Source organism: Panthera tigris, chromosome A1, assembly GCF_018350195.1.
Source record: "Panthera tigris isolate Pti1 chromosome A1, P.tigris_Pti1_mat1.1, whole genome shotgun sequence".
Taxonomy (NCBI): domain Eukaryota; kingdom Metazoa; phylum Chordata; class Mammalia; order Carnivora; family Felidae; genus Panthera; species Panthera tigris.
The window spans coordinates 107,685,091-107,712,115 of record NC_056660.1 but is presented as its reverse complement, the minus strand read 5'-3'; the positions used below and the strand labels follow the sequence as shown (position 1 = coordinate 107,712,115).

Below are 27,025 nucleotides of genomic sequence, written 5' to 3'. Positions count from 1 at the left end.
ATGGTGTCTGAACTCACAAACTGCCACATCATGACCTGAGCTGAAGTCTGAAGCTTAAATGACTGACCACCAAGGCGCCCCACATCTTAACTATTTTAATCATTATGTTGGTAGCAAGTATCTTCTGTAAACTTTATTTATAGTAGCTTTCACAGAGTGTACAGGTTATATATTTTTATTTAGACAGACTTCCAATCTTTGGGGATTTTGATAGGTAACATTTAAAGAACTGTTCACTTCCATAATTTTCAATTGTCCCATCTAGGAACATAGTATATCTTTCATTTTTAAGTTACAGCTTTTTTTAAAAAAAGTCCATTTCCTTTTTTTTTTTTTTAATTTATTTATTTTTGAGAGAGTGTGTATCTGCTCAAGGAGGACAGACAGAGACGGGATAGAGAATCCCTAACAGGTTCTGCGCTGCAGTGCAGAGCCCAATGCAAAGCTCAATCTCACAAACCATGAGATCATGACTCAAGCCAAAATCAAGAGTCAGCAGCTTAACCGACTGAGCCATCCAGGAACCTCTAAAAAGTCTATTTCTATTTTATAGTTTTGTTTGCTAATATAAACAGGATCTTTTCTCTTATATATCTAAAACATGTATCTTGGAGAAAATCTCAAAGCCACTACTTTAAATAAAATAAACCTATGAATTATTAACCTCTATTGCTCTTAGTAGTAACTATTAAAAAAAAACCCTGTTGAGATATTTAAATTAATGTGAGTGAAGAATTGAACAAGGGAATTAAGATTAAGGAGAGAAAGCTAAGAACTGCTAAAACTGTTCAATAAGACGGAAATAATTAAAATATGTTAAATTAACGTAGGTCAGGCAACTTTCCTTAAAATATATAATATACTTAATGAAACAGTAGTAAGTCAGGCAAATTACCAGTGATGGTATTATGACAACTTTCAGCATACTTTTATAAAGGCAAATTTCAAATAGCAAACAACTTTTATTTTTATGTAGGTATAATTTCCACAAAAGTAACAAATATACATAGGAAATGAAAAACTAACATAGCAAATCTTTTGACATGTATAAACCATTTCACAGACTACTAACTACTCTCCTCAAAAGTATTAGAAGGCATTAAGGATAGTGGATGGCTTAATGTTAAGTATAATATGTCTAAGGAATTTAGAAAAATCTTTGATTTTCTAAAATTAAATTATTTTATTATGTTTTAAAATTAAATTATGTTAAAACCTAACATTTCATATCCAGAATGGATATATCCATGTTTTGCCAACAAACAAAGCTTGCATCAAGAATCTTACAAAAATTTTACGGGTGCCTGGGTAGCTCAGTTGATTAAGCGTCTGCCTCTTGGTTTCAGCTCTGCTCATGATCTTACAGTTCATGGATTCGAGCCCTGTTGTCAGAGCAAAATCAATTTTGGATTCTCACTCGCCCTCTCTCTCTCTCTCTCTGCCCCTCCCCTGTTTGTGCTCTCTCTCAAAAATAAATATTAAAGAAAAAAAAGAATCTTGCAAAAATTTAAAACTCTGTATTGTTACTGGGAAAACTTATCAGGGAATTAGGAAAGAACACACTGTTCACTAAGAACAGAGAATGGTAAAGACACACAGATAAAAGAAAAACAAGAAGATTATTAAATACAATTTTATAATTCCTACCATTAGAGGGTACAATGACAAACTGTTCTGTGATATTCCCAATCTTGTCAGGGAGGGATGGGACATGTGGGAAAAAAAAGCCATTTAAGTTTATTGATTAAAATGGAAAGAATGGAGCCACGTATTACATTTTCATTATAAAGTCTAGCTATGTCTAAGTACAGCTATTTCTACTAAGGCTATATTATATAGTTTGATCAAGGGTCACTCCTTCCTAAAAAAATTTGGATTTATTCCACAGTGATCCTAGGTGATTTTGATATTTTATTCATCTATCTTCAGAAGACTTATAAAAAAAATGTCTTTACAGGATCAGAGAGATACTCTATCTCTGAAAGGAAAGTGTATAATTATTTGTTAGAATAATTACAGAAATAATGTCAATGCTTTACAGGAAACAAAGGCCACTTTCTATAGAGAGTTGGTATATGCTATGATTTTTTACTAATTTAAGGTTTGTGGGACTAATCATAAATTTAATCTAATAATTTTAATCTAACAGTTTCATTTCACATGGGAGGAAAACCCACCAACTTGTCAAAACACTGCACTCTTAGTTATGGTGAGACTAAAATACTCATCAAGGTCAAAGAGAAATGAGTATGACATGCCTCCCTAAGCGTTCATTTTACTTTATAAACTTTGATTTTATATGCAAATTACAGGTCTTCTTATCTAATGCTGTCTAGAAATATTTAACTATGTTCTGCAGTTTTTAGCAATGTTCTTTTAATGTGAAATTTAATTATGATGCAATACTTCATTCATTTTCAACAGGCCAGTTCTAAGAGGAATATTTCCATTTCCAAAACTTTTGCCAGAGTTATATATTTAAGATTAAAAACTACAAAGCTTGAGTTTATCCTAGAAAACTCATTTTTTCTGAGTTGGTGCATCACAGTATGGCACATTTTCTATAAGGAGTTCTTTCCTAGGGACCAATTCTGAAAGAGAAACAAAAAGAGTAATTGACATCATGAAAATGAACATACATTCATTTCCCCCTAAACTTTTTTACAGTAAAATATTGAATTTTAAGGTAGATCTTCCATAAATATTTGAGTTAATTTCTAGGGTGAAGTCCTTGATTTTAAATGGAAACTGTTAACAGAATTCTCATTTCAGATTATATTAAAACATATATGATCAACTGAACCTTTTATCATTTATTAAATATAACTAATTACGTGAACAGAATTAGGCTAAAGCACATTATCACCTATCTGATGACAGATTACTGATAATTAAAATAATCAACAGGAAATTTGTTTAAATGCCTATTATATAAAAAGCAAGACTGTTTCTCTAATTTAAAGATCCTAAATTTTACAGAATAGTAGTTCTCACATGGGGGTGTTTTGGGTGGTCACACCAACCGAAGAATGCTGCCTGCATTTAGTGGGTAGGAGCCAGGGATGTATGGGACAATTCGGTGCAGTGAAGAACTATCCTGTTGAAAATGTCAACAGTTCCCCAATGAGAAACACAGTTAAACAACAACAACAAAAAATATGAGTCTTCAGTAACGTATCTTGCTGAAGGTCAACTGAGATCCAAAATTTTGAGATCATTGATTTTCCCTTTTTTTCCCTGAAGAGGTTAATTCAGGTATCATGATAAAAAAAATGCTCACATCACTTTCTATGAAATAACTTGGGTATACTCTGTCAGGGGCCTACTCTGTCAGGGGCTCCTGAGTGGCTCAGTAGGTTGAGTGTCCAACCCTTGATTTCAGCTCAGGTCATGATCCCAGGGTCATGGAATGGAGCCCGGCATCAGACTCCAAGCTGAGTGTGGAGGCTGCTTAAAACTTGTCTGTCTCTCTCTCTCTCTCTCTCTCTCTCTCTCTCTCTCTCCCCCCTCTCCCTCTCTCTCCCCTCTCCCTCTCTCTCCCTCTCTCTCTCTCTCTCTCTCTCTCTCTCTCGGGGCACCTGGGTAGCTCAGCTAGTTAAGCGTCTGACTTCAGCACAGGTTATGATCTCGCAGTTTGTGAGTTCAAGCCTCGTGTTGGGCTCTGTGGTGTCAGCATGGAGCCTGGAGCCTGCTTCAGATTGTGTCTCCCTCTGTCTCCGCCTCTCCCCTGCTCATGCTCTCTTTCTCTCTCTCTCTCAAAAACAAACAAATGTTAAAAAAATTTTTGAAAGAATTCTCTCTCTCCACCTCTCCCCTACTCGTGCTCTCTGTCTTTGTCTCTCTCTCAAAAAAAATCATGGTCATGAAAGAAAGAAAGATTGAGGAATTGCTTCAGATTAAGAAAGACTAAAAAACATGGTGACTAAATGCTATTTGTGTGATCCTCAATGGATCCTAGACCAGAAGGAAAATTTTTTTCTTCTGCTATGGAAGACAAGTTAGGACAAATGAAAACATGCAAATGATACAGTTGTATCAATGTTAATATTGTGGTTTTGATAATTATACTGTGGTTTTATAAGAGAATCTCCTTGCAAGTTTAGCAAATATATATGAAAGTATTTTTAAGAAATACACTCTTTCTCCAAATATAATCTTAGCGGGCTATCATGATTTTAAAAATGATCATTTGGGGGTAAAGAGGCATTATGTCTGCAATGTACTGTCAGAACATCCAGGAAAAAAAATGAGGGAGGAATAATAAAGCAAATGTGGTAAATGTTAGCATTTGTGAAATTTCAGTAAAGGAAGTATCCATACCCTTCAACTTCTCTTGCATCTTTTCTGTAATTTGAATTACTAAAAAAAAAATTTCTAAAAGGTGTCACTAAAATAAATTTAATTCGAAAGGAAAATATAACTGATCTAACTAAAAATAATGTTCTTATGAGCCAGGTCGTAAATGTGGCTTACTGAAATGAAAACCAGTTAAATAAATATTTTATATCTCATCTGCTTTTACCAAATCTTGGGAGATATCACCAGAGAGCAAATTATAGATTAGGTTTTAACTTAGTAACAATGGCAATAAATTGTTTCACTTATCAAACATATATGGGCCTATTTTATGCTGAACATTACATCATGAAATGAAGATGCAGAGATGAATATATAATAGTCTTTTCAGGACAGCATGGTAACAATAGTTAATAATACCGTATTTGAAAGCTACTAAGAGTACATCTTAAAAGTCCTTATCTCAAGAAAAACAATTTGTAACTATGTAAAGGACAGACATTAACTAGACTTATTGTGGTGGTCATTTTGCCATATGTACAAATATGGAATCATGTTGTAGAAATGAAACTAATAATGTTATATGTCAATTATACTTCAATTTAAAAAAAAAAGCCTATTCAGCTTCAAAGAGTCTACAGTCTGGTGGAAAAGACATTAACCAAAAGTACAACAAACAGTAGTTTAAAAAAGTAAGAGATTTAATTTTCTCACATATCAAGAAATATGAATTAAGGCAGTCCTGGGCTACTACGGGTCTTTACTACCACTAAGAAGCCAGGCTCTTTTTACATTCCTGTTGTGCTATCCTTCATGCGTGGTTTTTGTCTTTACTGCTGCTGTGACATCACATCTGCTCTCCAGGCAAGGAGAAGGGAAAAGGGCAAAAGGTGAGAGCTAGGTTGGTTTATGACTTTTTAACAGGAAAACAATAGCTTTCTTGCAAGCAGCATCCAGTACACAACTGCTTATGTTGGCCAGAAAGGTGTCCTGTCGCCTGAGAAATAACCTTTTTTTTTTTTTTTTTTTGTCTTGGCACACTGCACACTGAACAAAAATTTTCAGCTAGTAAGAAAGAATGGATAGTGAATACAAGTGGTCCACCCTCCTGTCTACACAACATGAATATATACCCTTTGGTGCACACACAGAATATATCCATTTACAACCCCCAAAGTCTTATCCACCAGGTTTAAATCAAATATTTCTGGCTGATGTGCTAGTCTTTCCCTTAGGTCTACCCAGGGCTCACATGGTAGTATAGACACAGCAATGAAAAACTGGAATAGGAAACACAGCAGTCACTGTACCACAGCAAATCCTAAATCCTGCTGGACAGGAAGAGCAAGGACTTCTTGCTTTTGCCAAGCGATATATTCCCTAGTTAGCCAATCTGGCAGCACCTATCCTGTTTTGTGGGAGACTAAAAGACCTTCTCCTGTCCTCTCTTCTTCAAGGCTCCTGGTTCTGTATGCTAGGGGCATCCTTGTCCAGAGGTGGGATACTGGGGAAGATCTTCTTCGTTGAGACTGTGAAGCTTTCACAATCCACTTGCTATTGATATGTGTTCAAGGGTCCAGGGATGGCCTTAAGAGTTGAAGTGAGCTAGCCAGACTTGGGGTTTCTTGGCAATATAATTCATTTTAAAACTTTATAAGCTCCAAATTTATTTTTTTTTCTAGTCATTTCCATGTATAGGTAGTCATAGGTTTTTAAGCATGAAGATTTTCATTCTTTGGTAATGGCCTCTACATTCTGCCCATTCCCCAATCCTTAGATTAATGCATATTTCTTAAAGTAATGAAAAACTATAGGCTCCAGTGAGTAAATGCACTGTATATCTGATCTTTGCCTGACAAATGAGAATGGCTTGAGGCAAGGATCTTATTTCATGTCAGAACTCAAAAGCCCCGGCTTGTATTGGCTATAGTGTTAGTAGGGAAGAGCAATTCTCATCTTCAACACTGCAAGACTCTAAATCTAAAGTATAGGATTCTCCATCAGGACACAGACAGAAAAGTGCCCTTAGCAAAACAGCACTTCCTTCCATCTTTGCTTCGTAGCAACTAGCTTAATCTGCATTCATTCTCTTTTTCAATATTCTGCTGAAAGCAGGAAGATATAACCAGAACACCATGACATTCTGGTTATTTCTCTTATTCCTATAGCTTCAGCTGGTACTTGGTGTGTTTCAAGAAACACTACGAGGCACTTACCTCATGTTTCATCACTACATAACAAAGGCCACCAGCCTAAAGACTGTAAAGGTGAGATCCATAACAGTCATATCCACCTGTGTCTGTGCCTTCCATTCAACTAATCGCACAGCACCTCACTTTTGGTAACAACTTCTGTTGTTCTTAGTTAAAAGTAACAGAAGCTGACTCTGGCTGATTAAGCAGAAAAGGCATTTATTAAAAAGGTTTTTGGGGGCGCCTGTGTGGCGCAGTCGGTTAAGCGTCCGACTTCAGCCAGGTCACGATCTCGCAGTCCGTGAGTTCGAGCCCCGCGTCAGGCTCTGGGCTGATGGCTCGGAGCCTGGAGCCTGTTTCCGATTCTGTGTCTCCCTCTCTCTCTGCCCCTCCCCCGTTCATGCTCTGTCTCTCTCTGTCCCAAAAATAAATTAAAAACGTTGAAAAATAAAAAAAAAAAATAAAAATAAATAAATAAATAAAAATAAAAAGGTTTTTGGTCTAACTCATGCAATTATTGTAAGGGCTTAAGAATCAGGCATGCTTAAGGCTAAGCTTCCAGGAACAATGTACAAATCCATACCACAAAACTGGCTTGATGATGAAAACTGCTGCTGCCTGTTGGCCCCTACAAGAAACTGCCATCACTTCTATCACCATGGAACAAAAGATGCTACATTTCAGATGCTGCTGGAAACTAAATTTTACTACATCTGCTTCTGCCACCACACCAGTGCCACTTCTGAATCAGTAAATTGACTCTGCCATTACTGCCAGCAAAAGATTGTATGCCAACCATCTTTTCTCAAGTTCATTTCTGAGTATGAGTGAATGTACTGCACCTATGTCAAATTCCATGCCTGAACTTTATTTTTTTTTTTAACATCTATTTATTTTTAAGAGAGACAGAGCACAAGTGGGGAAGGGCAGAGAGAGAGGGAGACATAGAATCCGAAGCAGCTCTAAGCTGTCAGCATACAGCCTGAGTCTCAAACCCACAAGCTATGAGATCATGACCTGAGCTAAAGTCAGATGCTTAACCGACTGAGCCACCCAGGTGCCCTTCCATGCCTGAACTTCAAAGAAAACCAAGGAACTGAATTTTCCAGATTCTTATAAAAAAATTTTTTTTAATGTTTATTTTTCAGAGACAGAGAGAGACAGAATATGAGTAGGAGAGGAGCAGAGAAAGAGGGAGATACAGAATTTGAAGCAGGCTCCAGCCTCCAAGCTGTTACCATAAAGCCCAACGTAGGGCCCAAACCCACGAACCATGAAATCATGACCTGAGCCAAAGTCGGCCACTTAAATGACTGAGCCATCCAGGAGCCCCTGAATTTTCTAGATTCTATAATGGAAATTTAGAACTCACTGAGATGGAAATTTCTGAAACAAAATGAGCAATTCAGAAAGTGGCAAATGACCAGAAAACCTGTCAAATATTCATTACTCCATCCCTTAACCCAATTCACCTTATTAGGTAATCTTTGGAATCAAAAGGTGCCCTACAACAGAATTTTTCTAAAGTAACTGCTAGCACTTTCATTAGGACAAATATATAAGAGGCAGATTTACATGCTGTATACTATTTTTCACTGTAATGTTTCTTTACTGATTATAAAATCTTTGACTTTGTTCTCTATGTTAGATATCAATGTGCCATAACAACATTAAGTTTATTGAGGTTGTCAGATCTTGAAAAAGAACTACATCGAGATCATGATTTATTTCCTGTACTTTAGAGGCCCCTAAAAACCTTATTATGGTCATATGAAATTTATCAGTTAAAGAGTAATTTCTTTTTTTTAATGTTTTATTTATTTTTGAGAGGGAGAGAGCACAAGTGGGGAAGGGCAGAAAGAGAGAGGGACAGAGGATCTAAAGTGAGCTATGCACTGAAAGCAGCAAGCCTAATGTGGGGCTCAAACTCATTAACCATGAGATCATGACCTGAGCCAAAGTGAGACACTGACTGAGTCACACAGGTGCCCCCAAAAAAGTAATTTCTTTTTTTTTAATCACTTTATTTTATTTATTTTTTGAGAGAGAGAGGGTGCAAGTGAGGGAGGGGCAGAGAGAGAGAGAGAGAGAGAGAGAGAAAGGGAGAGAGAGAGAGAGAGACAGAGAGAGAGAGAAGTGGAGCTCACCCAAAGTAGGGCAGAACCTCACTTTAAGCGGAGCTCAAGCTCACCTGTTGCAGGACTTGAACTCATGAACTGTGAGATCAAGACCCAGGCAGAAGTCAGATGCTTAACTGACTGAGCCTCCCAGATATCCCCAAAACAATAATTTCTTAAAATAAAATCCTTTAACTTATTTATGGCCCAAATAAAAATTTAGGTCAAGATTAAAAATAAATAAATAAGTAAATGAAACAAAAGAGGAAGTAATACTTTCAAACTCATTTTATGAAGCCAGCATTACTCTGATACCAAAACTAGACAAGGACACTACAAGAAAAGAAAATCAGAGGTCAATATCTTTGATGAAAACAGATGCAAAATCCTCAACGAAATATTAGCAAATCAAATTCAACAACACACGAAAAGAATCATGTATCAAGTGGATCAAGTAGAATTTGACAATCAAGTGGAATTTATACCAGGGATGCAAAGATGGTTCAACATCTGCAAAATACTGTGATACACCACATTAACAAAATGAAGAATAAAAAAGAATCATAGAATCAATGCAAAAGATGCAGAAAAAGGATTCAACAAAATTCAACATGCAATCATGATTAAAAACTCTCAGCAAAACTGCTGTAGTAGAAACACACCCCAACATAATAAAAGTCACATAGGACAAGCCCATAACATCATAGTCAATGGTAAAAAACAGAAAGCTCTTCCTCTAAGATCATGAACAAGACAAAGTTGCCTATTCCCACTGCGTCTGTTCAACACAGTACTTTTTAGCCAAGTAGCAAAATTTTAATTCATTTCTATATACCAGTACAAACACTGCTAAAATTTGTGGAGATATTTGCTTAAAATAATTTTAAAGTAGATTAAATAATCAAATTTGTTATATCTTGGACATAGGCACAAAGTAGGAAAAAGAGACCCATATATCTCTTAATAGAAAGAATGATGAGGCCATTCTTAAGGTAATATAGCACTATATGCTAATTACCATGAAAGGCTCAAAAATTTCAATCTTGTGGGAAAATTAAATTATAAAGAAAACCAAAAAATCAAAAGAAATTTAAACCAGTATTATCACATCTAAAACCAGGCATTTGAAATATATCCAATTTAAATGTTTGAAATAACTTAATTTTTATTCATATAAATAAATATTATTTTATTCAAATAATAACATTTAGAAGGGACTACCTGTATAAAATGTTGGCTATACTACACAAAAGCTCTAAAGATCATTATTAAGATTAAAGGTAATGATTAAAATTTGCAATTTAGAGTAATGCAAATTTTATGTTTTGCATTTTTTTTTTACTATGTTTATTGCCCTTATGAATACAACTCAGATCTAATAATTTCTGATAAATCCTCATGAACTTAAAAATAACTTTAAAGCTTTATAGGGCTTAAACTACTAAATACCAAGACTTACTATGAGACTGTAATAATCAAGACATTAAAGCATATGATGGATCGATAGAAAAACTAATTGCAGAGATTATGAAGTTCAGAAACAATTGAAAGCATATATAGTCACTTTATTTTATAACAAAAGTAACCCTGCAGTACAGTGGGAAAAAGTGGTCTTCTCTATAAATGCTCGATCAATTGGACATTCACATGTAAAAACATTGTGACAAACACCAAATGATTTCACTTCTATGTAAACCAAACCAAACCAAACCAAAAACACACAGCAATGAACAAAAAAAGCATCAAGAGACCTATAAATACAGAGAACAAACCGGTGGTTGCCAGAAAGGAGAGTAGTGGGGAAATGGGCAACAAGGGGTGAAAGGGAATGGGAGGTACAGGCTTCTAGTTATGGAGTAAGTCACAAGGATAAAAGGTAAATAATAGGGAATATAGTCAATGGTAGTGTAATAGTGTGTTGTGATGAATGGTTGCTACATTGGGGTTAGCATAGCATGGACAGAGTTATCAAATCACTATGTTGTAAACCGGAAACTAATATTGTGTCAACTATGCTTCAACTAAAAAAAAATCTTGACCCCCTAGCTCATACCATATACAAAACCCAACTCCAGGTGATATAAACAACCAAATGGAAAAGATCAAACATTAAAGCTTTTGGAAGAAAGCATAGGAATATCTCTTCATGACCTTGCTTGAGACACACAAAGATTTTTTAAACAGGACAGAAAAGTATCAACCATAAATGAAAAAACAGACAAACTGGATTACATTAAAATTACGAACTTCTCATCAAAAGGCAACATTACCAAAACCAAAGGCAAGCCATTAAGTAAAAGATTCTTGTAATACATAGATCTAAGAATGTATATTCAGAATATACAAAGAATTCCTTCAAATCAGTAATAAAAAGGCAGCTAACCCCTTGGAAAAAGGGGAAAAAGACTTGACCAGTCACTTCATAAAAGAATATCCAAATGGCCACTTAACAACTGAAAGGGTGCTAGTACTTTATTAGTCACCAAAGAAATGCAAATTAAAATCACAATGCAAATACCATAACACAATCACCAGAAAGGGTGCTTAAAGAGGTGCAGATTACCAAGTGTTGGTGAGGATATGAAGCACCCTGAGGTCCCAGACACTGCTGCTGGAAGTGTAAATTAGCCTAACTAATTTGGAAAACTGGTTAGGAGTATCATACATTCATTTTTTCGATACAGTACAGTACTATAAATGTATTTTCCTTATAATATAATGTTTTCTTTTCTCAAGCTTACTTTACTGTAAGACCATAGTATATGATACTATAACATATGTGTTTATGTTATCGGTAAGGCTTCTTATTAACAGCAGGCTATTAGTAGTTAAGGTTTTGGGTAGTCAAAAGTTACACATGAATTTTCTAATGTAGTCAGCACCCCTACCCCTGCACTGCTCAAGGGTCAACTATGTATATGTGTGTGTGTGAGTGTGGTGTTGGTGTGTGTGTGTGTGCGTGTGTATACCCACACACACATAAATTTTTCATATATTTATAAATTTTGAACTAAAAGGCACATCCAATTATGTTCAAGGAATCAATAGTCATTACACATTAAGAATTAGAAACAACACAAATGAACAACAGCATGGATAAACTGTGATATGTTCCAACAGTATTCATAGAAATGTTTTACACAACAAAATAGATTAATGTCGCAAATGCCATGTTGAAAAAAGCCAGACAAAATAGTAATCCTTTACGAATCCATTTATATAAAGTTCAAACATTTTATTTTACTAAATTAAAAATCTATAGTATTAATAGTAAGGATAGTGGTTAGCTTATTAGAAGCGGGTATCTGGAAGGGACATGAGGAGTTAGGGGAATACTGGTAATATTATGAAATAGCTTACTTTGTATGGTGATTACATGGTTATTTTACTCTGTGAAAATTCCCTGGCTGTATATTTATAATTGAGCACTTTTCTGATTGTATGTTATACTTTGAGATTACTTAAGAAAAAAAAAAAGAAAGAAAGAAAAAGAAACCTTGGGACACCTGGGTGGCTCAGTCAATTTAGGATCTGACTCTTGATTTTGGCTCAGGTCATGATCCCAGGGCCAAGGGAGCAAGACCTGTGTTTGGCTCCACACTGAGTGTGGAGCTTGCTTAAGATACTCTCTCTCTTCCCTGCTCTGCCCCTCTCCCCCTTTTTTTTTTTTAATTAAAGAAAAAGAAAACATTTTCAAAAATTTGAATGTCATCTTTTGTTGTTGTTGTTGTTGTTGTCGTCCTCAAAGATATTTTAGGGAATGAGAACAAAATATGATGTGAAATGAAAATTCTGCTGAAGCCCTATGAGGTATCTGGAGGTATAACGGAGGATCCTCAACTGTATTTCCATTTTCTATAATACCAACGCTTCTAAATTAAAATAACTCTAACCAAAGAATAAAAGATAAACAGTCTAAGTAGGTGATAACTGATAATACAATTGTTAAGAACATCAAATAAATATGATGAAAAAATAGTCATACTGTTTTTGTAACTATAGTTCTATAATATAACCAGTAGTTAAAAAAGAAAAAGAAAAAAAATCTGGTAAAATAAAGTTTCATAATCTGGCATTTTAAACAGTAACCTTACAAATACATACAGGATAGGAGCACCTGGGTGGCTCAGTTTGTAAGCTTCCGACTTCGGCTCAGGTCATGATCTCATGGTTTATGAATTCGAGCCCTATGTCAGGCTCTGACATAGGCTGACAGCTTGGAGCCTGGAGCCTGCTTTGGATTCTGTCTCTCCCTCTCTTTCTGCCCCTACCTCACTCACACTCTGTCTCTCTTTCTCTCTCTCTCTCTCTCTCAAAATAATAATAATAATAATAATAATAATAATAATAAACATGTAAAAAAATTAAAAAAAATAAAAAAGAAAATAAAATTTATAAAAAACAAACAAATGTATACAGGATATACCACATTGTCTGGCAAAATCAAGTTGCTTTATTATTAAGCATTAAAAGCACTGCAACTGCTCAATAGTTTAAAACACACAGAAGTCAGAAAACATTTTTAATTTTACTTACTCAGTGTATTGTGGTCTGTATGAATACCTTGTACAACGGATGTTCTGAGTAACAATTCAACGTCGGAACCTATTTTTATTAGCTGTTAAGAAAACCAAACATAATAAATCCTCTGGGTGTTTTTTTTTTCCAATGGTCCATATAGAATGCAATGATTTTGAAAACCGTAGGTATACTGTTTAGTTGTTTTTAGGGAATACTGCCTTTAACTTTTTAAAACTATTCCAAGCGTAGAGAATATAGACATGTGTGTACTTTGAACTTTTATCCAACCATTCCAAATTTTGTTCCAAAATAGATTATTTTTTCTTGAATGTGTATTTTATATGTTAAAAATGCTGTTTTGGGGGGTGCCTTGGTGGCTCAGTTGGTTGAGCCCTTGGCTCTTCATTTCGGCTCACGTCATGATCACATGGTCATGAGACTGAGCCACATCAGGCTCCACTAACAGTGTGGAGCCTGCTTAAGATTCTCTCTTCCCCTCTGCCCCTCTCCCCTGCTTTCTCTCTAAAATAAAATTAAAATAAAATTTTTTGGGGGGTGCCTGGGTGGCGCAGTCGGTTAAGCGTCCGACTTCAGCTCAGGTCATGATCTCACGGTCCATGAGTTCGAGCACCGTGTCGGGCTCTGGGCTGATGGCTCAGAGCCTGGAGCCTGCTTCCGATTCTGTGTCTCCTTCTCTCTCTGCCCCTCCCCCCTTCATCCTCTGTCTCTGTCTCAAAAATAAATAAAAACGTTAAAAAAAAATTTTTTTTTTAAATAAAAAAAATAATAAAATAATTTTTTTTTTTTAAAAAAGCTGTTTTTGGGGTGCCTGGGTGGCTTAGTCTGTTAAGCATCCAACTTTTGATTTCAGCTCAGGTCATGATCTCACAGTTCATGGGATTGAGCCTGGCATCAAGCTCTTCTCTGCAGAGCCTGTGTGGGATTCTCTCTCACCCTCTCTTGCTCTCAAAATAAATAAACTTAAATAAAAGAGTAAATGCTGTGTTCTTCAGGAGACGGCTGAGTCTTTCTTTTATAGAGTTGGATGTACTATAAACAACAGAAATGATACTGAATTAGAAGTCAGAATACTTGGATTCCAAATCTGGCTCTATCATTAAGTATTAGGCCTTGAGTTAATTACCTACTCTGAGTTTCAGAATTTATCATATGCAAAATGAAGAAATGGACTAGAACAATGATTTGTAAAGTCGTGGACCCTTAAGGTACCTTGAAAGTCTTTCAGATACCATGAAGTCAAAATGATTTTCATGACACTAGAGCTTTCTGCATTGTTTGAGTTATAGCAAAAGTAGAATTTTCTCCATGGACTACCATTTTGACCTGAATGAACCACAGACAGACAAACTATGATTATTCAGACCTGGGTATTTGGAAAACATTTTCTTGAAAATGAGTAAATGGACTCTATTTTATTTGCTGACAATGACAAAATTCAAATTTTCAAGAACAAATTAGAATTCTAGGGAAATTGTATCTGCCACCATGAGCTTGATAGTTTCCCAATACTTAGAAATTTTACTTATGAGATGGATATTAACATTAATAAATATAATTTTAAAACATTACATATTGAACTATGTCAACATTTGGAAGGTATGCATTACTTAGTGAACCTGTATTTTCCAAGTCAATGGTGCACGATGTTACAAAATCATGCATGGGTAAAAGATCCATTCCAAGAGAAAGACATATTAAATATATTGGTCTACTAAATCAAGACTTGAGGCCACGCTGGAGAAGAATATCCTAGGAAGAAGCAAAAGCATAAATGCCGTAAGACAGGAAAGTCCTTGGTGAATTCCAGTGCTCTCAAAGAACACACTGAGACTGGAAGAGCAGGAGAGAGAGGGTGAGCTGAAGTGGGGAGTTAACAGGAATCAGATGATACAGTCTTACAGGCCATGGTAAGGACTTTAGTTTTTACTTTGGGATGAGAAGCTATGAGGGTTTTTGAGTACAAGAGTGATGAGATACACCTTTATATATTTTAAAAGGCTCAATCTGGGGCACCTGAGTAGTTCAGTTGGTTAAGTATCCGATCCTGTCCCAGCTCAGGTCTTGATCTCAGGGTCGTGAATTCCAGCCCCATGTTGGGCTCTACACTGGGTGTGAAGTCTACTTAATAAAAAAATAAAATAAAATAAAAATAAATAAAAATAAAACAATCTTCTTTTAAAAGTGTTGAGGAATAGGCTCTAGGGAGTTAGGGTGAAAGCAGGGATACCTACTAGGAGGCTTTTGTAATAATCCAGTGAGAGATGATGGTGGCTTGAACTAGGAGGTAATGATGGGGAGAATGAGAAGTGGTAGAATTCTGGATGTATTTTGAAGGTTAAGCCAACAAAACTGTCTGACAGGTTGGATATAAGTGTGATAGAAAGCAATCAAGAAAGAGGTTGACCAAGGTTTTTGGTCTGAGCATTAAAAGGAGGGAGTTGCCATTGACGGATACGGAGAAGGGTGTGTTAGAGCAAACACTCACCTCTCAACAAACCTGAGAAGGGACCTGGCAAGAGAAAGGAAAAATATGGGTGTTCTCATCTATTGGAGGTGCATAAACTGAGTTGAATCATAGGTCTAATGCTGGAAACAAAGTTAGATGAGGAACAGGGATACGGGGAAATCAGAGAGGATGAGCAAGAGGTGGTCCGTATAATCCAGGAGCCAAAAAAAAAAAAAAAAGCATCTATTTATCTACCTACTTCTCTCCACCCATTGGTCTAACAGGTAACAGAGTTCCACAGTGCAACTAACCTTTAAAGAAATTTACAAACTGTTGAGGTGTAGTATCAAAGAATATTCAATTTATTTGAAAACGTTACTCTGTACTCTGACACTTTTCCAACTACATATCTGTGTAAGGCTGAATTTTCTTTATTTATTTTTTATGTTTACTCATTTTTGAGAGAGAGAGAGCATGCGCACAGGAGAGGGGCAGAGAGAGAGGGAGACAGAGGATCTGAAGCAGGCTCTGTGCTGACAGCAAAGAGTCCGATGTGAGGCTTAAACTCACAAACTGTGAGATCATGAGGTGAGCTGAAGTCCGACGCTTAACTGACTGAGCCACCCAGGTACCCCTTCATATACTTCAACCTAAAAAACACTGCACTGGACTGAATGAGGAAGCAGATATGAGAATTTAGCTGACTGCTATTAAGACAGACTTTAAAGAGATTTGCAAAATATAAAACAATATTCTCACTAAATTTTTTGAAAATATGGTTATTTTCCATAAACAGTATATCTGTTAATGTGTAATGAGCTTATTTTTAGACAATAAATATATATTTCAAAAATTTCTCAGTTTTAATTTCTACTATGGTAAATAGTGAAAGAGACACCACATGAACAGCACTTTGGGGTCCTCAACTTTTAAGAAAGTAAAAGGGTCTTGAGATCAAAGAGTTGAGAACTGCTGGTGTAAAAGATGCATAAAATTCCTTTTGGCATCAAGATTTCACTACTGCTCTAATACACAACAACGTGATAATCTAAGAACCACTAAATATTTAACAGATGCAGAATTACAAAACATACAAAATATATATTTGTATATAACAAATATCTAATTTCTATACTGCTTAATGCTAAATTAGTGCTTCACAAGTAAAATAAATTTAGAAGACTGTAGTTCATCTCCCAGTTGACATAAACAGACTTCAATTTAAAATTTTTTTACCATGATTTCAAAATTAAAAAACAATTACCACATTCTTAGTAATCAGTCTACTGAATAGCAAATGGTACAAACTTTTGTATACATCCATTACCCTCTCTTCAAGTCATCACTTATGATGTCATCTTAACTTCTGCCATGAAAAAAATTACAAAGTCCCTGTTTGCCCTATCAAATGGCTAAGTGAAATCTTTCCCTTTATGTTACAGGGATAGAAATACTCAAGCTACCTCATTTTGTCTCATTAATTTGATCATTATAGATATTTACTATTCTAAAAATAGTATTTTTCTCTACTGAAAATAAATGCATTTTAAGTAAAAAAAAAAAAAAAAAAAAAAAAAGTTAACAGGTAGATTTTATTAAACCAAACCAATTCTTGGAATTATAACTGCCCTGCAAATAATTTTCCATTTTTTTGTTTTCTTCCTAAGGGTTCTTTCCCTACATTTATACAAAATGAGATAAAGAAATACTTGGGAAGTTAAAAACAGAGACAATATGTATGTATATGCAATATGAGTTTAAACAATAAATCATTGTGCATTTTTTAAAATGAATATGTACTGGGAGTATTAGGAAGTTCATAGATTAGTGTCAGTAGACGGACTGTCTTCAACTAGAACAAGTGACTAAAAGGCAAAACAAGAAGAGTTCACAAACTGGCTGATTAACTTTCACTGCCAAGACAGGAATTAAAAAAAAAAAGCCTCTAGTTGAGCTAAATGAATAGAGAAGTTCTATCTGCAGTTGTAATATTTATTCTCCTTAGTTTCAGTCACTTGCCTTAGGTGAAGATAGAATTTCTGTGGGTTTCTGGATTGGTTCAGCTGCTCTTGCTCTGACCATAGCTACATCCATGTTCTTTTCAGCCAGAAACTTGCTGTCTTAGGGGTGTAGGCAGATGAGCCTGAAGAGGTGAGCCATACCAAACAAGTGAACTATAGATATAGTTGTGATGCCTTTAACTATCAAGTAATAATTTTTATTTCATATAACCCCTCTATTTTCATCATTTTCTCTAGTGGCTAAGAAAACATATAAGGGCTTTGTCATAAATGAAAGACTCAATTACTGTACCTCTTCTATTTTCTTGGGAGAAGTTTCACTTTTATTACTTTTGAATTCTTCATTTATCTTTATTCTGGCTGCTAGAGAAAGAAAAATATATATACAATTATTTCTTTTCTAATTTATAATTCCTGCCCCAAGAATGTATAGGTTATTCATTATGAATGACTACTTCTCTAGTAGTCGAGATAGTTTTGCCTCATGTAAAACAAATGATAAAAAAAAAAACAAGATATTTATTAAACAAGTGTCTTGGAGAGCTTTTGACAGGCTGGCAAATTTCTAATTAAACTGAATACATTCTTAATGCTCTAATATTTTTGTTTTCTGCTTTTTACTTCCAGTTTCATTTGTGTACCTCCAGCTACTAGACTCTAATAAATCCCATTTAATGCTTTATTCCATAAATCTAAAAATTACAATTAAAATGCTTTAAAATGGCAAAACTCAATATATAAAGCATGTTAAACCATACACACACACACACACACACACAAAGACATAGGAACAAAATATATATATAAGTGTCTTGGCTAACATGTAAAGTGAGTGATAAACCTTTTGTTCATGTACACCACTGACACTTGGCATCATTATAGCAAAATTTAATCTAACAACTGCCTTATTGATGCTGTGAACATTTAATAGAGCAACCCATGTAAAGTGCTTAGTAATTATGTAAGGTTAACTGTTCTTATGTCACTTGAAAACACTTAAAGTAACAAAAATATGCTGCTGATGGAGAATAGCCAGAAAAGCTGCTTGATATATTTCGATACGTAAGATGGTGAAGATTTGGGCTTTGCACACAAACTGCTTAGGCTAAATTCCAATTGTACCTCTCACTAAATACGATGTGGGAGAAATTCTTTCACATTTTGTTAATTTTGTCATCTGAAGAAAACAGAAATTATAATAGTAACTCACAGGGATGTAGGATTAAATGAATTTGGTAAAGTATATACAAAATGAAGTATACACTTTAATATTCAAGAAATTATTTTTGGTGAATTACAAAAACTTGAATTCCTGGGGAACAGTGAGGACACTATCTAAGTGCCCTCTCAAAGAGTTTTAGAAATATATTAAGATAGATACTGAACATGACCAACATAGAAACTAAGCTTTAGAGCTCTGATTTCCAGATAAGAAGCCACTTAAAACAGTGAAATACTAAATTATAATCGTTTGGGATAGGTTCTCTTTCAGCACTACTATCACTTTGAGCATGAAACAAGGCATTAACTATATGATAGTATCTGGTCCAAGAGTGTGAAAATGGGATTATATAATAGAGGAGTAAGTTTAATGGCTCGAACATAAAGCAAGCAAAGGATCATATTGAAATTCTGATTTTTTGTAAGAACTTGATCTTTAAAAATTTTTTAAGAAGATATGCCTCAAAGAAGCGTAAACTAATCTTTACAAAACATAACAACATTAGGGGAGAGATAGTGAAGATCACTCTCTAAGATGGGTCTTGACCATACAAGTTTTCTTGGATATATTAGTAGCCATGTGAAGAATGCACTTACTCCAAAGGAGCAAAAAGTAAACCTACCTTCTAATGCTCTGGTATCATTTTTAAAAACCTGTTGTCTGGTCCTGTGTAATGTTTTAAAGAGCTGTAAAACCTGTAAAAGAAAAAAAATTAGAATTCAGATCTCAAAAGAAAAAAAATTCACATTTTATATAATTACAAGGATTCAACAGTATTTCTTTCCTGTTTGTTACTTAGACTATTTTTCTTTTTTAAAAATGTTTTTATTTATTTTTGAGACAGAGGGAGAGAGCAGGAGCAGGGAAAGGGCAGAGAGAGAGGGAGACAGACTCTGAAGAAGGCTCCAGGCTCTGAGCTGTCAGCACAGAGCCCAACGTGGGGCTCAAACTCACAGACTACAAGATCATGACCTGAGCTGAAGTCAGATGCTTAACCGACTGAGCCACCCAGGCGCCCCTATATTTCAAAGTAGCTGGTGAAAATGAGGGTTTGCCAAAATAACTTTCCCTTCATTATTTATCTTTAAATAAAAAAAAAATAGCTTTATTTAAAAAATAATACCAAGTTCTTGGAAAAAACAAGGGATGGTCAAAAAGTTAATAATCCCCCTGTCAAAACCAGTATACTATCAACTACTAACAAACTTTGTCAGTTTGGTTTGTATTCTCACTTTTCTTAACATATTGAGGACTTCATCTGTTCTTAAAGTTTTACACACACATACACAAACTCATGAACCTGGTATGTATCTTAAGAGACCAAGAAGCAAGATGTTACAGATAATTTAACAAAGTGTGATTGTGATTTCCCAAAAGAGAAGCAGAATACTGAGACTAATGAATATTCTAAGGCTATGTTAAAGAAATAGAGAACAAAGCCTGACATTTGGGTAGAAGACAGACTATGTAGAGTCTTTAGTGTTAAACTAAGTCTACTTCGCACTTCTCAAATCTAAAAACATACTCAATCCTGTTCCCCCAATATTGCTTTTTCTCCTGTCTTCTTAATTTCAGAGAATAGGAGACACTGAATTTCTCAAGCTTGAAATCTTTAGGTGATTCTTTAAGTCTACATTACTTTTCATGTGGAAACCTTAGGAATGTCTCTCTAATGTTTTCGATATCCTCCATCCCTGAACATTATTTAAGTTCATCTTCTTGTGGTAGAGCATTTGCATTTTTGAAAATGTCTACCTGCCTCTGTAGTTGGGTCATCATTTAGCTTAGACTACTTAACACAGATTTGTCACTCTGCCCCCATTCCCTCCTTTCCTCTAGCTTATTCACTAGACAAAATACCTAATATTTATTTACTGAGTATATCCTGTGTGCTAGGAATGGTTTTAAATATTTACATATATTTACCAAACATCAAAGACAGACACCAAAACAGAAACAAGAAACATGTAGCAAAAAATAAATAAATAAAATAAATAAATAATAAACAAATAATAAATAAATAAAACAAAACAAAAACCAAACCATCACAATGAACTTACTCAGAAACAAAGTGACTGCAAAGACGTTGTAACAATAAAAAGAAGGTATAGTAAATTAACAAAGAAACATTCAGAAAATTCCCAAAAGCTCTCAGATAGCAAATGAGTGATAGCAAATATTAAGTTGAGAAAAACAGTTGAGAAGTAGAATAAAAATTCAGAGGTAGAAACTGAGGGGAGAAAAGAAAGAAAATTAAGAGCATAATCTAGATGAACCAATAATTACATTAATAGGATTTCCAACAAGAAGGAACAGAGAAAACAGACAAAAGAAATTAAAAGGGGGAGAAAATTAAGAAAATATCACCAACTAAGGCACTTGAGATACTAGATTGATAAAGTTTCACCAAGTACCCAACACAAAACCCATACGATAGGACATCATGATATAAGTTCAGCACAATGCTAAAAAAAAAAAAAAAAAAAGGAAAATCTCAAAGATAAAAAACAACTCACAGATAAAAAACAGAAAATCAGACTGGCACTTGACTTCTAAATAACATCATTATGAGAAGACAATGGTTTAAGATTTTCAAGCTTTGGAAAAAAAAAAAAAAATGTCCAGCTCAAGATACCATACATAGCTAAACTATCACCTAACTACAAAGGCAAACAGACATTTTCAAAAATGCAAATGCTTCACAAGGGGATGAACTACAAAAGAAAAAACATGTGAACCAGTGAGACAGGTGATCCAACACAGAGATGATGGTGGAGGACAAATACATGTCAGCATTTGTGTGCCCACCCTGGAAAAGAGTCTAGACTACAGCCAAGGATGAACTGCTCTAGAAAAGATGTTCCTAGGAAAAAAAATCAAACTGAATTTGGGAACAGATAAGTAGGAAACTAACCAATGATAATAAAAACAAAATTATTAATTTCAAGAAAAACAAAGAATTAGAAAAGAAAGGCAATGTAATCATATATTAGAGGACTCAACTGTGGACAATTTTATACAGTCATAGTAATATCAAAAATGAAAACTGATACACCAAAATTTATATAACAAGAAGACTAAGGTATAAGGAGGGAGCTTAGCTTGGTCCTTAACTTCCATTGTTAAAAGTCAGTAAATAATTATCCTCAAAGAGAAAAAAACCCCAATGAATAGCAGTTTAAACATGTTATTTAGAAACATGGAGGTAAATATGAAAATAGCTAAAATGACTAAAAGCACTTATCTCTGGGGAGCAGGAGTTGGAAGTATGTAGAAGGAAGTAGACTAATAGAGTTTCTGTGTAACACTATTTGACTTCTTAAACTTTTCACATTGATCACCTTTATAAAAACTAAAAAAAAAATTTTTTTTAAAAGAGAAAGGGAAAGGACTTTAACAAAAAAGAGTAAAGACAAGCACACATTGGAAGAAAATATTTACCAACCATATATCTGGTAAGGGGACAGTATCTAGAACATAAAAAGAACTCTCACAACTCAACAATAAAAACACAGACAAAGGATATGAACAGACATTTCTCTAAAGATACACAAATGGTCATTAAGACCATGAAAAGATGCTTAACATAATCTGGCATCTGGGAAATATAAATGTAAATCTCAGTGAAATACACTTAACCCCAGCAGAATGGCTGTAACGAAAAAGAAAATCAGTAACAAGCATTGCAAGAATGTGCAAAAATTAGAACTCATACATTGTTGGTACGAATGTAAAATGGTGCAGCTGTCTGGAAAATAGTTGGGCAGCTGCTCAAAAAGTTGAACATAAAGTTATCACATTTTCTAGCAATTCCATGCTTAGGTATATATCCAAGAGAAATGAAAACATACCCTTATGTAAAAACTTACACATGAACGATTACAGTACCATTATTCACAATAGTCAAAAAAGTAGAAACAAGTCAATTTTCTATCAATTCATGAATAGGCAAATAATCCATACCGTTATAGCACGAACTGTGCTTCCCCCAAAGGACATGTTGAAGTCCTAGTCCCTAGTACTTGTAAATGTGACTTTATTTGGAAATAGGGTCATTAAAGATATCATTAAGATGAGGTCATTAAAGTGGACTCCACTCTAATGGATACAATATAACTGGTATCCTTAAGAGGAAAATGCCATGTGAACACAGAGACACACACAGACTGCCATATGAAGATGGAGACAAACATTAGAGTGAGGTAAGAGCAAGCCAACAAGCCAACGAACATCAAAGATTGACAGCCACCATCAGAAGCTGGGAAGACTCTACCCAGTTTCAGAGGGAGCATGGCTGTCCTGGCACTTTCATTTCTTAACATTCTCATTTCCATTTCATTTCATTTCTAGCCTCCAGAACTATGAGACAATACACTTCTGTTGCCTTAAGCCACCTAGCCATAGGAAACTAAAACAGAATTTAATACTGGGAAATCGGGTACCACTATAACAAGTACCTAAAAATATGGAAGTGGCTTTGAAATCAAGATGTGTAGAGTCTGAAAGAATTTTGAAGTTGTGACAGTAAAAGCTGAGACTGCCTTGAAAAGACTGTTTGTAGAAATATGGACTTTAAAGGTAATCGGGTATCATAGAAACCTAGGCAGTTTAATATTACAAGAGTGGTGGAAGACAAGTTGCATGGGATTGAGGGAAATGTAAAGTTAAGTAAATTTTACATGCTGTTTAGGGAAAAAAGAAAGTAACGTCATTAATACAAAAGCCAGTGTCCCTAATTTAAGAACTAGTATACACAAAAATAAATTCAAAATAGATTAAAGACTTAAATGTTAGATATGAAACCATAAAAATCCAATTTGACATTGTCCATTGGAACTTCAAACTAGGTATGTCTATTGAGGCAAGGGAAACAAAAGCAAAAATAAACTACTGGGACTACATCAAAATAAAAGGCTTCTGCACAGCAAAGGAAGTCATCCACAAAACTAAAAGGCAACCTCCAGGATGGGAGAAGATATTTGCAAATGACATATCTGATAAAGGGTTAATATCTAAAACATACAAAGAACTTATAAAACTCAATACTCAAAAGATGAATAATACATTTAAAAAGGGGCAGAAGACATAAATAGACATTTCCAAAAGGCATACAGATCACTAACAGACAAATGAAGGCGCTTAACGTCACTCATCATCAGTGAAATACAAATCAAAACCACAACGAGATATGCCCTCACACCTGTCAGAATGGCTAAACTCAAAAACACAAGAAATAACAGGTATTGGCGAGGATGTGGTGAAAGGGGAACCCTCTTGCAGTGCTGTGGGAATGCAAACCGGTGCAACTACTCTTGAGAACTTTATGGAGGTTTCTCAGAAAGTTAAAAATAGAACTGCCCTATGATCCAGCAATTGCACTACTAGGTATTTACTCAAAGAATATGAAAATACTAATTTAAAGGGTTATATGCATCCTGATGTTTATAGTAGCAATATTTACAATAGCAAAATTATGGAAACAGTTCAAGTGTTCATCAAGTGATGAATGGATAAAGAAGATGTGGTAAATATATATACAAAATGTAATACTACTCAGCCATCAAAAAGAATGAAATTTTACCATCTGCAATGACATGGATGGAACTTGAGAGTATTATGCTAAGTGAAATAAGTCAGTCAGAGAAAGACAAATACCATATGATTTCACTCATGGGTGGAATTTAAGAAACAAAATAAATGAGCAAAGGGAAAAAAGAAACGGAGAGAAGCAAACCAAGAAACAGACCCTAAACTATACAGGACAAACTGATGGTTACCAGTGGGGAGGTGGTGGTGCAGGGGGATGGACTATGTAGGTGAGGGGGATTCAGGAGGGCACTTATGATGAGCACCAGGTGTTGTAATACCTGTATTACAGGTATTACCTGTATAACTGTATACCTAATATTATATTGTATGTTAACTGGACTTTAAATGAAAACTTAAAGGAACTAGTGTAAGGAAAAGAAAATGTCATCAATACTCCCATTCCCCAGCTGATATTCCAAAGGGAACCAGTTCCTGTCACCGCACTTGCTTGCACCCTGCAAATGCCCAACGCTGTGCTTCTGTGGATCGATCACTCCGGTGCTGCAGGGGCCCTCCCACAGGAGACCACCAAAGGCAAAGCTAGCTAAGCCTACCCCTCCCACCCCTGTGCACCTTGCGGATCCACCCCGGCTAAAACGCCCTTGGCCAGATACCATCGAAGCAGCACCACAAGCCTGGCAGTGCGCAAGAAGCCCAGACAGGGGCCACACCACTCCACAGCGAGTCCTGCCTCTGGGAGAGGAGAAGATAAGGTACACACAAGTCTGACTGTGGCCCCAGCGGTGGGCTGGGGGCAGACATCGGGTCTGACTGCAGCCCTGCCCACCAACACAAGTTACTCCGGAGAGCAAAGAAGTGCCCTGCAGTTTGGAGCTACGACAGGGACTACCCAAAATGATGAAACGGAAGAATTCTCCTCAAAAGAAACTCCAGGAAGTAGTGACAACTAACAAATTGATCAAAAAAGATTTAAGCAATATAACGGAACAAGAATTTAGAATAACAGTAATAAATTTAATCGCTGGGCTTGAAAAAAGGCATAGAGGACAGCAGAGAATCTATTGCTACAGAGATCAAGGGACTAACAAATAGTCATGAGGAGATAAAAAATGCTATAAATGAGGTGCAAAACAAAATGGAGGCAGCCATAGCACGGATTGAAGAGGCAGAGGAGAGAATAGGTGAATTAGAAGATAAAATTATAGAAAAAGAGGAGGCTGACAAAAAGAGAGATAAAAAAAATCCAGGAGTATGAGGGGAGAATTAGAGAACTAAGTGATGCAATCAAATGGAACAATATCCATACCATAGGAATTCCAGAAGAAGAAGAGAGAGAGAAAGGGGCTGAAGCTGTACTTGAACAAATCATAGCTGAGAACTTCCTTGACCTGGGGAAGGAAAAAGGCATTGAAATCCAAGAGGCACAGAGAACTCCCTCCAGATGTAATTTGAAACGATCTTCTGCACAACCTATCATAGTGAAACTGACAAAATACAAGGATAAACAGAAAATTCTGAAAGCAGCTAGGGTTGAACATGCTCTAACTTACAAAGGTAGACACATAAGAATAGTAGCAGAACTATGTAGTGAAACTTGGCAGGTCAGAAAGGAATGGCAGGAAATCTTCAATGTGATGAACAGAAAAAACATGCAGTCAACATTCCTTTATCCAGCAAGTCTGTCATTCAGAATAGAAGGAGAGATAAAGGTTTTCCCAAACAACAAAAACTGAAGGAATTCATCATCACTAAACCAGCCCTACAAGAGATCCTAAGGGGGATTCTGCGAGCGAAATGTTGCAAGGACCACACAGTACCAGAGACATCACTATAAGCATGAAACCTACAGACATCACAATGATTCTAAACCCCGTATCTTTCAATAATAACACTGAATATAAATGGACTAAATGCTCCAACCAAAAGACATAGGGTATCAGAATGGGTAAAAAAAAAAAAACAAAAACAAAACCAAGACCCATCTATTTGCTGTCTACAAGAGACTAATTTGAGACCTGAGGTCACCTTCAGATTGAAAGTGAGGGGATGTAGAACTATCTATCATGCTATTGGAAGTCAAAAGAAAGCTGGAGTAGCCATACTTATATCAGACAAACTCGACTTTAAGTTAAAGGCTGAAACAAGAGATGAAGAAGGGCATTATATAACAATCACAGGGTCTATCCATCAGGAACAGCTAACAATTATAAATGTCTATGTGCTGAATACGGGACCCCCCAAATATATAAAACGATTAATCACAAGCATAAGCAACCTTATTGATAAGAATGTGGTCACTGCAGGGGACTTTAATACCCCACTTACAACAATGGATACAACATCTAGACACAAGATCAATAAAGAAACAAGGACCCTGAATGATACATTGGATCAGATGGACTTGACAGATACATTTAGAACTCTGCATCCAAAAGCAACAGAATATACTTTCTTCTTGAGTGCACATGGAACATTCTCCAAGATAGATCACATACTGGGTCACAAAACAGCCCTTCTTAAGTATGAAAGAATTGAGATCATACCATGCACACTTTCAGACCACAGTGTCATGAAGCTTGAAATCAACCACAGGAAAAAAACTGGAAACCTCCAAAAGCATGGAGGTTAAAGAACACCCT

At 35.5% G+C, this 27,025-nt stretch overlaps 1 protein-coding gene across 2 annotated transcripts in view; it reads right to left on the bottom strand.

The window, feature by feature from the left end:
• Window positions 1–942: 942 nt before the first annotated feature.
• The window catches only part of LYRM7 (LYR motif containing 7), a 31,215-nt gene continuing 5,132 nt past the window's right edge, over window positions 943–27,025 (bottom strand). For both annotated transcript variants that reach the window (XM_007087789.3, XM_042983390.1), the window contains exons 2-5: window positions 19,459–19,531; window positions 17,907–17,977; window positions 13,142–13,223; window positions 943–2,591 (exon numbers count right to left, since the gene is read on the bottom strand). In XM_007087789.3, coding sequence (XP_007087851.1) covers window positions 2,521–2,591; window positions 13,142–13,223; window positions 17,907–17,977; window positions 19,459–19,531 — 297 coding nt within the window. In that variant the 3' untranslated portion in view covers window positions 943–2,520. The remainder of the gene's footprint in view (window positions 2,592–13,141; window positions 13,224–17,906; window positions 17,978–19,458; window positions 19,532–27,025) is intronic.